The sequence below is a fragment of the Actinia tenebrosa genome, unplaced genomic scaffold (genome assembly GCF_029948245.1).
Source record: "Actinia tenebrosa isolate PJP-AT-01 unplaced genomic scaffold, QUT_ActTen_1.0 PGA_scaffold3__52_contigs__length_22856419, whole genome shotgun sequence".
NCBI classification, from domain to species: domain Eukaryota; kingdom Metazoa; phylum Cnidaria; class Anthozoa; order Actiniaria; family Actiniidae; genus Actinia; species Actinia tenebrosa.
In genome coordinates, this window is record NW_028292580.1 from 6,323,955 (window position 1) to 6,335,835 (window position 11,881).

The following is an 11,881-nucleotide window of genomic DNA, read 5'->3' on the forward strand; positions in this document are numbered from 1 at the left end:
TAAACTTAATACAAGAAGATAACTTTTCGCCGCAGCCCTGCTTGGAAAAACGAGTATGCGAAAATTGAGCGACTTTTGACTTTGACTAATTATTACAACACAACTATTTATTATTTTGTTCCGGGCAGCGGTGAAACGTTTTTGGTATTCCTTTTTTACCCGTGTGCCAAGTTTTGTACTTCTAGGTAAATATTTTGGTTTACTTTCGGTCAGTAGAATGTGCTTGATCAGCTATTCATCGTTTAAACTCAGCATCAAACGCTAACAGCAAAAGTTTTGGCCGCCATTTTGATATATGTCGTAGGAGATCAATGTTGGTTCGTTATCCAATCGATTGCGATCCGTAAATAGCCGAAAATCCCGAGAAAAAGCCGAAATGTCGACGATTTCAAGAATGGACGCCATTAGGACGCCGTGCGGTCAAAACAAATGACGTAATCCATAGCAACGGCTTTTTGTACATGCGCAGTTCCTGCGCGTAACACGAACCACATACTCAAGCAGTGTTTTTGCGTGTCGCTTATGATACTTGAAATGACTTCGATTTCGTTGTGAAAAAGAAATGTTTCACAACAAAAAACGGTCTCTGAACGCTCATTCTTTACGTGGTGTCGGAACTGGTTCGCGACTAATGATTACAAATGAATATCTTACCAAGCATGGTTGGAAAATCGAGAAAATGACGAAAGGTTTCAAATGGATAAATCAAGAGGGACGAGTATTTTATTCTTCTAAGGCCGTTGAAGGATTTATTCGATCAGAGCAGGAAGGAGGAATCCTCTCAGACGAATCAGACGCTGATTATTTACCCTCGGCAAGTAGTGATGACTGCCTTAGCTCCCCAGAGAAGTCCTTCAAGCAGAAACGGTAAGTTGCATGACTTCTTTGATTTGGTATGTTTTTGGTGATGCAAAATTTTTTGATTGTTACTTCTCTATATCTCTTATTTTGTCCTGTATAACAGGTTATAGTGACCTCATTTTTTTGTGGAAATTGTGATAGACAAATTCAAAAATAACAGAGGAAAAATACCATAATTCCTGATATTGAAATCAGGGGCTGCAGAATGTAGTTTATTTTTATATGACAGCTATCTTGCAATTAGGTGTTTTTTTTATTTTTTTATTTATTATTATATTTATGATTGCCATGTTTATAACCATTTATATTCAAATGATCTATTCTAAATATTTTAGGCTCAAAGTCAACCAAGATGACAGTAAAATCTCAATTGAGCTTCCAGTAAAGTATCACATAGCAATGACATCTCAGTTAGAGGATTTTATAGAACAAATCAACAAGACACATTCCTGTACTGTGCCAACTGGATGCAAAGGTAAGTTATGTTTTTTTCTAATTAATCAGTAGCAAGGAGGGACCTGAGGTTTTAGGTTAAACACCTAATGCAATATTTTTGGCAATGCTATGTCACCGTTTCATTAATATTATGACAGTACTACTCAGTTTTCATCACAGGCATATACCTCAAGCAAAGAGTATACAAATTGTGATGTTCCGTAAATACTACTAGTGCTATTGTAATATCTATGTAATAGCTCTTTTATTTGTATTTATATGTTTCCATCTGTCATGTAAACACATTGTGAGCTTTTGCCATCGTAAGTTATTTTATATAGCCGTAAAGATGGCCAATGTTGGCCAAAAGCTTGTCAATTAAAATGAGATTATAAATGTAGTGAATATGAAATCATAACTCATAACTTTTGTTTTAATCAGGAAAACTTGTACCAGTAAAGATCCAAGACAAAGGCCTGGGAGGTGCAGTAAAGGTCAATTTTGCATGTTCTGGCTGTGGCAATGAAATTCACTATGCCAGTAGTCAGGTTGCATTAATACACCACAAACGAAACTGTGTGTCTCTGGCAACAGCCCTTTGCTTTCTTGTATATGGACAAGGTTACCATAACTATTACAAGGTTTTGAAGTTAGGTATGGGTGTAGATGTTCTGGCAAGAATTAATTTCCAGAAAATTATTAAGTTGGCTTACCCACACATTAAAACTGTCTTGGATGGCATGTGTGAAAAAGCAAAAAGCAATATGCAGTCTGATGGATGTTGGTTAATAAGGGGCTTTCATAGTCAATGCTGTACACCTTTGTTATCCTTGATTTTATTTCTGGTGGAATTTTGTATTATGGTCATCTTTGTATGAGAGGGAAAAAGAGTGTTTGTGACACTGATTTATGGGAAGGCACTTCCAAAGCTGCCGAGGGCCACCTTGCCTATTTGCTTTTCAAGAAGGCCAAAGAAGAGGGCCTCAACATTGCTTTAAATTGGCAGGATCAAGATTCAACTGCTGAAAAATCATTTAGAAGTATTTTTCCTGATGGTGAGTTGAATCGTGTGATGCTGTGTGGAGGTCATGTTGGACGTTCCCATGGGAACAATTTGAAGGAATACAAGGGGAAGAAAGTTGTTGACAAAGGCTTTATTGATAAGCACAAGAAAAACCGCCCAGAAATTAGCAAAGCAAAATGCTGTTGTGAAGGTAAGAAACACTCCAAATCATGTGGGTGTCTTTCTGATGATTTCATTGCTGCTGCAAAACGAAATCATTTTTCTGCTCTAAAACAGAGTCACAATAGTTCAGAGGAATATTCCAGGCGTATGATAGCATTGGGAAGATACCACTGCAGAGATATCCACCAGTGGATAAATAAGGATGGCGAAAATGAGGAGTGTGGATTTCATGCCCTGGTTATTTGCTCTTGTGGGTCATGTGTAAGCAATGGAAGTGATGGTAATGACAGTAATGATGCTGGAAGCAGTGATGATGATGATGGCAGTGGTGGTGATCATAATGTTAGTAATGGTGATGGTGATAGTAATGATGAAAGTGATGATAATGGTGATATTAATGATGAAAGTGATGATGATGAAAGTGATGATGATGATAGTAATGATGATGGCAGTGATAATGAAGACAGTGATTATGATGACATTGATAATAGTGATGAAGATGAAGATCCTCAGTTGAAATGCCCTGGTAAGTCATATACGACTCGAAAGATTCTTCATTGTGAGCTTCATGCTCTGTTGTACGAGATTGAGTGTACCCGAATTTCTCAGAAAGCCAAAGATATTGTGCATGAGGAAATGGGGAGAGGACACTCAAGCATGCCTGAGAGCAAGTTTAATGTGTTGACTCGCTTTCACACAAAGAATGTTAACTTACACCAATTACATTATGAATTTATTACAAATGTTGGATTATGCCAGAGTAATATGACATTTATGTATAAAGAATATGGTCCGTCATATCACTGGATGAAGGAATTGTATGACCTGTTGCACCTCCCAACTCCTGATGGGCTAGAGGAAATATGGAGAATGGAAAATGAAAGGAGAATGAAGGGGCTTATCAAGAAGAGAACAGATGCAGCAAAATCTGCTAGAGCAAAGAAAAAGCAACAACGTCTTCAAGAGAGCAAACAAAGGTGATAAACATTTAGAACCAGCATCTGTATATATAAGAAAAAATTCAAACTGTTTATTTATTTTTGTTCACAATAGGAAGAAATTTGTTCAGAGGCAAAAGATTGTGCATAACTATGGGGACCAAGGGGAAGATTTTGGAGAAGAAGAATTATTACAGGAGGTACAAAAGAAAATTCGCAAGAACACTGGCACTCGGGAACAACCAAAAGCAACCGATGCTCCCCGAGGAGCCAGAGTGAATATTGGTGGGCAGCAATGTAGATGCGGAAGTAAAGAACATTTGCGCATTTCCCACAGAACTTGTCCTTTGAATAAAAACAAAAATTCTTAATAGATACACTAAGACTGTAGATTATACAATTTTACAAAGAACACACAAATTAATGAGACTGTATTGTGGACTGCTTTCTGTCATGTCCTTTACTGTAAAAAAAGTAATTACAAAAAAGTAGAAAGTGTCTTCTTTGCAGGATTGTATAATAAACTTATTATCCACCAAGCATATTTTAATTGTAACTGTATTTTGGTGAGCCTTTTTATATCATTTTGTTATCTGTCTATCCAAGAAATGCAAAAGAAATAGGGAATGGGAATAGAAAGGGAGAAGTGAAGAGGAGCACAACTTTAGTAATAGGGACAAACTGCTGATCATAGTAATCACAGTGGTTTATTATATGTATATTTTTCCAGTAGTAACAAATTTAAATGTTTCTGTATAGTGTGCTTAACATTAGTATATGAAATAAATAAACATGAATGCTATGAAGTTCTCAAATCAAAAGGATTTATTATTGGTATAAAGTTTCCAGTGGTTACAAATTATACTTATTTTGCTGGATAGTAGCATCAAAAGAAAGAATCCAGACTTATTTCAATACTAAAATTTAAAAGAAAAAGAAACAGTAGAAGCCTTTTTATTTCGTAACACATCATTTTAAAAGCATTCAAAGGATAATCTTTTGCGTTAGATATTTACATACAAAATATTGCTAGGTATTTGATCATAATCGATTTATAGACAAATTAAAAAAATTAAAAAATACACATGTTTTCCATTAAATTTGAAAGTGAACATAAGATTATTTAAACCATCTACTTCTTTGTGGCAGGCCATTTGGCTCTGGACAAATCTTCTAGTTTGACATGGTACACCTATAAAACAATTTTGAGGAAGAATATATTTATTTTCACAGTTACATGTATGTCTTGTTTTGGGAACACAATACGGAGAGAAATTGAATATTTTCATGTAAGTGGATGCCATTGAATACCATTTGAGGAAATATGATGAATTTATGACATACCCTTGACCCCGTAGGATCTGGATAGTCCGCTAGGTTACCAGGGACCATTGCTCTTATGACTTGCTTCACACAGTCTGGATAGACGTAGGTTGGTTTCTGCGTGGTTCCAGCGACCACGCATTCCCCGATCTTGCTTCCAAACTAGAGAAATAAATAACATCTATCACGTCCTGAAATACATATGCCCAATTTTTCAGATATAGAGAACAATATTATCTTAAAGAAAATTTCACGTCTGAATACTCGCACGTGTTACTACGGCGTAATAGGGATTGAATATTCCGAGTCATACACAACTAGCTAGCAGTACCGTCTAGTAAAAATTCTTCAAAATTCTAAAACTAAATAAAATACTAGTTACTTACCCACATTAGGCACCAAAGCCGTCGGTAAATGCGGCTCCTCATTTTCTCGCTGCTCTCCCTGCTTTTAATAGAAAATCCTTTGAGCAAGCGCACTAGACCCTCGGGTATCACAAGTCTAAAACGTTTTAAAAATTTTGATTATTATAACGGTACAACGAAAGTTGAAAATATTCAATAGAAAAGTACTTACCCTTCTCTTTCAAATTCGGTGACGAAAACCAACAACGCATTCTCTTTAGAAGCCATATTTTGAGACAAAGTTAAAGCAACAAGCTTCAAACAGCAAGCGAGAAGAGCAGCGAACAATAAGAGAGGAGTGAAGTTTTCACGTGCAAGGTCATAACAACAACGTCTTCTCATAGGTTCTTTTCATCATGTGACACATCAAACAACTACCAGGTTCGTGTTACTGCGTGTAAACAAGACCTCACTAGACTAACTTATTTCTCTGATACGCATGCTCATTGCAATTGCATGGTATCTTATTTGAATATGGCGACCCAAAATGGCGGTCTTAGTTACGATAAATTTGTTTTTTTATGCCGTTTCTCAACAAAAAAGTAAGAACTTATAGGACATAATTGTTAAAATGTCATATATAAAGTGGTCTGAGTGAAAAAAATCAAGTGCATTTTATCCATATCAACCACCTTAAGCGTTATTTATTGCTATCTTTTTCATATTGGGTATATTTAACTATTTTGAACTGCATAATAATATAGAACAGTTCTAATTATTGAGAATTGAATATGGTTGTCTCACAAAGTCTACAGATAACTTTTCGAGTGGAGTTCTTGGAGAAATTATTATATTTTCATTAAATGTTGCATGAATTTTAGGTGACAACGATAAAAAAGTCTTGAGTTTGATTGGGAATTTGATAAAAACTCCATCACCATTTTTGTCAAGGCACTGATCCCATCCTTCATGGAAATTACATGCTGTAAAACAGTCCTTGCTTAAAAGCCTTGACTTTCCATCTGGATGTTCATCTCTTTTTCTATCAAATAAAAACCTGTAGCAGTCGCTGTGGAATTCGAGAACCACTGGTGATCTTGATTTGCCTTTTAACTTTGTTGATATGGCCACGAGCAGTCTATCTATGTTTTCTTGAAGTCTTGATTGGGGTACTTGTGGACATTCGTATGATCTAACAAAGAGGAGTATATTTTGATTATAAAGACCTAAATCTAAGGGGTTGTTTGGTGTACATTAAGTCATAGTTGTTTGCTTTTACCTTAACAACAAAGGCGTCAAATTTGTCTCACACTCCCACGTCGAGGCATTCAGACTGTAATCTTCCCATTTAAGAAGATAAAACGTCTATAATAAGAAACAACATTATTAAAACGACTTCTAATGTATATCTTAGTTTAGAAAGTTTCATTTAATCAAAGATACTTACTGTGTTTCCCTCGATTCTTCTAGAAATAATTCGTTCCACGCTATAATAAGTTTTGTCTGCCATATTGAAATTATGGAAATACGCGCCTGCAGTTCGCTCCGCTGACCGACTAAGCTGTCCTCGATTCTTAGCCATGTTGCACGTGACGTCATACTACATGCATAATTTACCGTCCGCCATGATGGTGTACAGGATGCTCATTTGCATACGTCAATATCACCCACGTGTGCTGTATTTTGGTTGAAGTTTTCAAATGTATCTATTTACTATCTCGAAACTTTGAATGATAGATTAAAGAGAGGAATCTGTTTACAGAAGAGATATTACGGCAGGTTAACAAGCATGTAACAGCCGTAACACGATTTTAACCACGCATTCTTTGTTTTATTTGTCAAATATTATTACAGCTCCCTCCCAAAAGAGAAAAAAAAGAAAGTAGTTTTGTTGACGTATTCCTAAATAAATAGAGCAACAGAAATAATACAGTGATGATGAAAAGGTATATAATATATATGTATATTATATATACAGAAATAATATGTGTCTTTATCTGAACTTTACTAGTTAGCTTTTACTCGATAGATGCATGATTGTTTCCGTTTGTTTTACAAGAAATCTGTAGACGGACGTCTCTTGCACTTTTCTTTCAGTTGTCGTTCTTTATGTCTTATATAAACTGTCTTTTCTACCGGAAAATTGGTCTCACAACAAAAAAATAGTAAGGAGATAGCTATGAAGAAAAATTGAAGGCATTCGTGTTTATGAGCAACATCTAGACTTATTTTTACTGTACTTACATGAATTAATAAACCAAAATACGACACTGATTGGTTCTTTCTAGGCTTGTTGTCAGTTGTCATTTCATGATCAGGAAATCTAATACGAGTTGTCGCTTCTTTTGTATTTCTGGTCGATTAGTTTTAACACTCATATTCAAAACGTGTGGTAAACCAAGGATTGGCATCAAGTTACAAGCATTGAACAGAGATTCTCAAGAATGCTGTCAAACTTTGTCGTAGCTTATCGTTGCCGAATTAAGTATCAGTAAGTTTGACGATTTTGCTATGTCTAGTTTTGTGGATAAGGAATTTCAGCGGAAATCTGGAAAACAAGAAACTTCAGAGGTATCACCTAATGAGACTACAGAACAAGTTCCACGGTTGGTCAGACCATATAATAGAGGGGAATGGTTATGAAAGCCGGCGAACTTCAAAGGACCGGCCTATTGTTTCGCATTTGATGTTGAACCGTACCATCACGTGACACTGACCGTGCACACATTGAAAACAAATAAGGCGGCCGACAGTGAAGAGTTTGTATTTGGAGACAATTTGGAAGCAATACTCGATATTTTAGAAGCGGACGAGGACATCGAACGGGAATTTTTAGAAGCTGTAGATGAGGTAAGTCTAAAACATTGGATTGACTTGATATTATTTTAGAAACCGTCGCAAAATTCCTTGCTCAAGTTCTACGTATACAGCATTCATCGCAAATACGGTACTGTCAATGGAGTTCCGATTCAAAGTTCAACTTTTACTATAGTCTTAATAATACAAAGATTATAAATCTCCCACTCTGTTTGAATATAAATCATCTATCTATCATCTATATACTATCATTTTGATTCATATTGCCTAGAAATCGACAAAGTAGTATGTTGTTCTTTACTCACTGTTATAAGCTTATCCATAGTTAACTTTGAAATCCTTGAATCGATTTTTTTAGGTCAAAAAAGATGAAGTTACATGTGAATTCTGCAATAAAAAGTGCAAGAGCATACGTGGACTTAAACGACATATTACTATGAAGCACGATAAGCCAATCCCAACAGCTTCAGAACCAATTCCAAGACAACAGGAGGAAGAATCTAGTACAAACACCTCAATGACTACAGACGTCCTTGTTGTCATGGTCGACGACGTGAAGCTCAAGTTGTTAGATAACTTGATCTATAACGAATCTAAGAGGGATGAGATAAAAGCTTACAGTTTTAATAAGCCTGCTGAAGAATCAGAAGAATTTTCAGTTATAAAAGGAATCTGCATGTTTGAATCGTGGAGGACTGTGGTCTATAACAACTGATGCTGAAACTATATTTCTTAAAGCTGAGAAGTATTTTATAGTATTTACCTCAAATGCTTGTCCACAAAACATCAACATTGCAAGCATAGTGCACAAATGTGTTCATGACGAGAAAGTTATATCTAGCTATAATTCACTTGTATCTAATTATGAACTAGTAATAGAAGATAGCGTAGGGAAAGATGTCATTTACAGCATATTAAACTTGTACGTTAAAGGTCGATCATTTTCTCTTGCTAAAGACATTGTCCAAAAGCACAGTTCAAGATAAAAAGAAAGCACAGAGTCCAGTCCAGGTTCTAGGATACGCCGGCCTAAACGCCCACAGGGCGAAATGACCACTTTATTCGCCTTTAATATTCAGGCTTAATATCATTAAAGACACATTTCTACCTTTAAGCTATCAAATAAAGGTAATTAACGGTGCATTGCATTTACAAATGTTTTATGGTGTCGTAATGTCGTGTTAAATGTAAGTCACCTTTAAACGACATCAAAGGTAGTATATTAAAGGTAGATAAAGGTTACGGTTGGATTTATATACCGTTAATGTTGCGTGGTAAACATGGATAAAGTTATGTTCCTATTTAAACAACTTTGTAGTTAGAGATTAAAGGGAAGTAAAGATGTATTGGGGGATCTTTGCAGTTAAAGCGCAACTAAAGCTATGTAAAGGGATCGCGTTTTATAGAGCAGTTGATGATGTGTCAATTCTTTTTTTCTAGTTTCTGTGAGCTTAGATGCCCTCTAATTTAATGATATGCTTTTGAAGCCTGGTCCCTTACGGAAAAACAGAATAAAAATTGTAAAACGACTCCGAAAAGACGAAAACAGCCCTGTCGTTCCCATGGTAATTAGTAAACAAACATTGGACGCCGCTATTTAATAACTGCGTCTACTTACTTTGAACGTAGCACTTTCAGCAGCATATTTTGTGATTATTACATCGTACAAGCGACATGACGAGCCTTAATGCTAACTCTGGCTATGTTTATTGTTCTCATTGCAATGAGAACGTTTCGGAATCGACGTATAGACGACACATGAACTCCTTTAGTTTCGCGAAGAAAGCTACTGGTTTTAACGAATATTCCAAAGTTGAACCGCATGAAGAAACTTCATCGTCTGATTCTGAAGGGGAATTGCCGCGAGGTTCGTATTTTTGTAAAATATTTAACTAAATTTACTATTCTTACAAACGAACTATTTGTACGCTAAAGTATTTTCTTGGTGTAAAGCTAACGCTCATAAATTTGCTAAAGGTGGTTTTCAACAATCAGAACCGAGTGATGATCATGAGTTTGAAGCTGAATCAAATTCTCACATACTGTTGGTAAGTCTCATTCCTTAACCAGGTTAAGCGAACTATATAACCTTCAGGCCCACACAGATATAGCATATACGTATACCTCATTCTTTCTATATTGAAAGCAAGATGTTGTTTGGAGTGAAAGCTGGATTGGCTTGTTATGCGAACCCACACGCGGAATCTTAATGTCTAATATTTGTTTAGTATGCAAAGTCTTCAGATTGGATAAGTGAATAGAATAATAAAAGAAAACACAACACTCCTAGCTATGTAAAAATATGATAAGATGATTTGGCTATCCTCAGCTATTTTGTAATCTACTACTCTTTATAGAAATGAAAATCGTCTAGGAAATTGTATAGTATAATGTATCTGTGAGAGAAAAATGTTAAGAAAAAAATTATTAAAAAATATTAAGAAAATATAAATGTCTGTAATGGATTTTTTGCCACTGGCTAATATTAGTGAGTGAGAAATTAAACAATTCGATAACTTTTACTTTCCAGGATGATGAAGGCATAACATTCACAGAGAGTGATATTAGTCAGGATGAAAGTGAAAATGATGGAAGTGACAGAGATGAAGAATCTGATTGCAGTGAAATTTGGGGTGACACTCCAGAATGCCTGATAAACCAAGATATTGAAACAGCACCACCACTGCCAGAACCAACAAAAAAAAGTTGTCATACTGTGCATTCTCTTCTTCATTGGGTGTTATATTTTCTTCTCATTTGGCAAAGCTATTGCCATCTGAGTGATAATGGCCTCATATGGCTCTTAAGATTTTTTCTCCAGTTTTTTAAAGCTCTCAATCTTCACATCTCAAATGAAATCTTAACAGAAATTATTGCATTACTCCCTTGCTCCATGTATATGGTTCGACAATATTTGAGTTTGAATAGAGATAATTTTACCAAGTATGTTGTGTGCCCAAAGTGTACAAAATGCTACAAATATGATGAATGTCTTACCTATATCAATGGTATACAAGTTGGAAAAACCTGCAATAACAAGTCCTATGCAAGAAGAAGACTCCAGACATGTGGTAGCCCATTGGTTAAGAAAGTGACATTAAAAAATAATGCAGTAAAGTTTTACCCCATACATTACTACTGTTATAATGGTATAATAAATCCCTTAGAAGAATTAGTAAAGAAAAGTGGATTCCCTGAAAAATGTGAGGAATGGAGAGCTTGTCAGCCTACAGGTCCAGTAATGACAGATATTTATGATGGTCAGCTTTGGAAGGATTTCAAGAAATACAAAGGCAAAGACTTCTTGGATGCTCCAAGAAACTATGGATTCATGCTAAACTTTGATTTTTTTCAACCCATGAAAAGAAGAAAAGACTATTCTGTAGGTGTGTTATACTTGGTGCTGTTAAACTTACCTAGGTCTGAAAGATTTAAGTGGGAAAATGTAATTGTAGTAGGAATCATACCATCAATGAACCGTGAACCCAAATCCTTAAATGAATTTCTAAAACCAGCCATTGATGAGCTCAAGGCTTATGGTCAGGAGTGTACCTAAACAACAGTCTATCAAGTGTTCAACTGAAATTTAGAGGAGCAGTACTGTGTACTTCATCTGATATCCCAGCAGCAAGAAAACTTTGTGGTTTGAAGGGACACAGTGCAGAGCTAGGATGTTCTCGATGTCTAAAAAAGTTTCCAGGTAACTTTGGGAGAAAAAGGGACTATTCTGGATTTGACAGAAGCAGTTGGGAAAAACGAACAAATGATAATCACAGAAAACATGCAAAAAGAATAAGGGACAGCAAAACAAAGAAAAAAGCCACAGAGTTATCAAAGAAGTATGGCATAGCTTTCTATTGCAGTCTCTTAGACCTTGAATACTTTGACATAATAAGATTCTGTGCCATAGATCCTATGCACAATTTATTCCTGGGTACTGCCAAATTTGTTTTTAGGTTTTGGATTGAAGAAGGCAT

The 11,881-nt window shown here is 35.7% G+C and overlaps 3 protein-coding genes, 1 long non-coding RNA gene and 1 pseudogene across 4 annotated transcripts in view; 4 read left to right on the forward strand and 1 right to left on the reverse strand.

Moving 5' to 3' along the window:
* Positions 1 to 11,881, forward strand: part of LOC148908305 (uncharacterized) — a 188,228-nt gene that overhangs the window by 158,863 nt on the left and 17,484 nt on the right. The gene's annotated exons all lie outside the window — the stretch shown is intronic.
* LOC116290504 (uncharacterized) lies at positions 680 to 3,791 on the forward strand. Its single transcript, XM_031697547.2, has 5 exons — positions 680 to 867; positions 1,197 to 1,336; positions 1,738 to 1,970; positions 2,102 to 3,459; positions 3,536 to 3,791. Exons 1-5 carry the CDS (start codon positions 680 to 682, stop codon positions 3,789 to 3,791), a joined length of 2,175 nt encoding a protein of 724 aa, XP_031553407.2.
* Positions 4,553 to 5,375, reverse strand: LOC148908321 (uncharacterized). Its single transcript, XM_089035184.1, has 4 exons — positions 5,320 to 5,375; positions 5,130 to 5,244; positions 4,765 to 4,905; positions 4,553 to 4,612 (listed from the first exon to the last, which is right to left on the reverse strand). Exons 1-4 carry the CDS (start codon positions 5,373 to 5,375, stop codon positions 4,553 to 4,555), a joined length of 372 nt encoding a protein of 123 aa, XP_088891310.1.
* LOC116290505 (uncharacterized) lies at positions 7,599 to 8,890 on the forward strand. The gene is made up of 4 exons (XM_089035185.1): positions 7,599 to 7,697; positions 7,830 to 7,937; positions 8,263 to 8,578; positions 8,643 to 8,890. The coding sequence occupies exons 1-4, from the start codon at positions 7,599 to 7,601 to the stop codon at positions 8,888 to 8,890; spliced, it is 771 nt and encodes a 256-aa protein (XP_088891311.1).
* The window catches only part of LOC148908322 (uncharacterized), a 2,807-nt pseudogene continuing 504 nt past the window's right edge, over positions 9,579 to 11,881 (forward strand).

What these genes read in the sequence shown, in the direction of transcription:
- LOC148908321 (XM_089035184.1), bottom strand. Translation starts at nt 5,375, where the DNA reads ATGGCTTCTAAAGAGAATGCGTTGTTGGTTTTCGTCACCGAATTTGAA. An exon ending in ACCGAATTTGAAAGAGAAGG is followed by an intron (nt 5,245 to 5,319) that starts GTAAGTACTTTT and finishes AAAACGTTTTAG; the next exon opens with ACTTGTGATACCCGAGGGTC. An exon ending in GGCTTTGGTGCCTAATGTGG is followed by an intron (nt 4,906 to 5,129) that starts GTAAGTAACTAG and finishes TTATTTCTCTAG; the next exon opens with TTTGGAAGCAAGATCGGGGA.
- LOC116290504 (XM_031697547.2), top strand. Translation starts at nt 680, where the DNA reads ATGACGAAAGGTTTCAAATGGATAAATCAAGAGGGACGAGTATTTTAT. An exon ending in TGTGCCAACTGGATGCAAAG is followed by an intron (nt 1,337 to 1,737) that starts GTAAGTTATGTT and finishes TGTTTTAATCAG; the next exon opens with GAAAACTTGTACCAGTAAAG. An exon ending in GTATGGGTGTAGATGTTCTG is followed by an intron (nt 1,971 to 2,101) that starts GCAAGAATTAAT and finishes GGGCTTTCATAG; the next exon opens with TCAATGCTGTACACCTTTGT.
- LOC116290505 (XM_089035185.1), top strand. Translation starts at nt 7,599, where the DNA reads ATGTCTAGTTTTGTGGATAAGGAATTTCAGCGGAAATCTGGAAAACAA. An exon ending in CAGAACAAGTTCCACGGTTG is followed by an intron (nt 7,698 to 7,829) that starts GTCAGACCATAT and finishes AAAACAAATAAG; the next exon opens with GCGGCCGACAGTGAAGAGTT. An exon ending in TTTTAGAAGCTGTAGATGAG is followed by an intron (nt 7,938 to 8,262) that starts GTAAGTCTAAAA and finishes CGATTTTTTTAG; the next exon opens with GTCAAAAAAGATGAAGTTAC.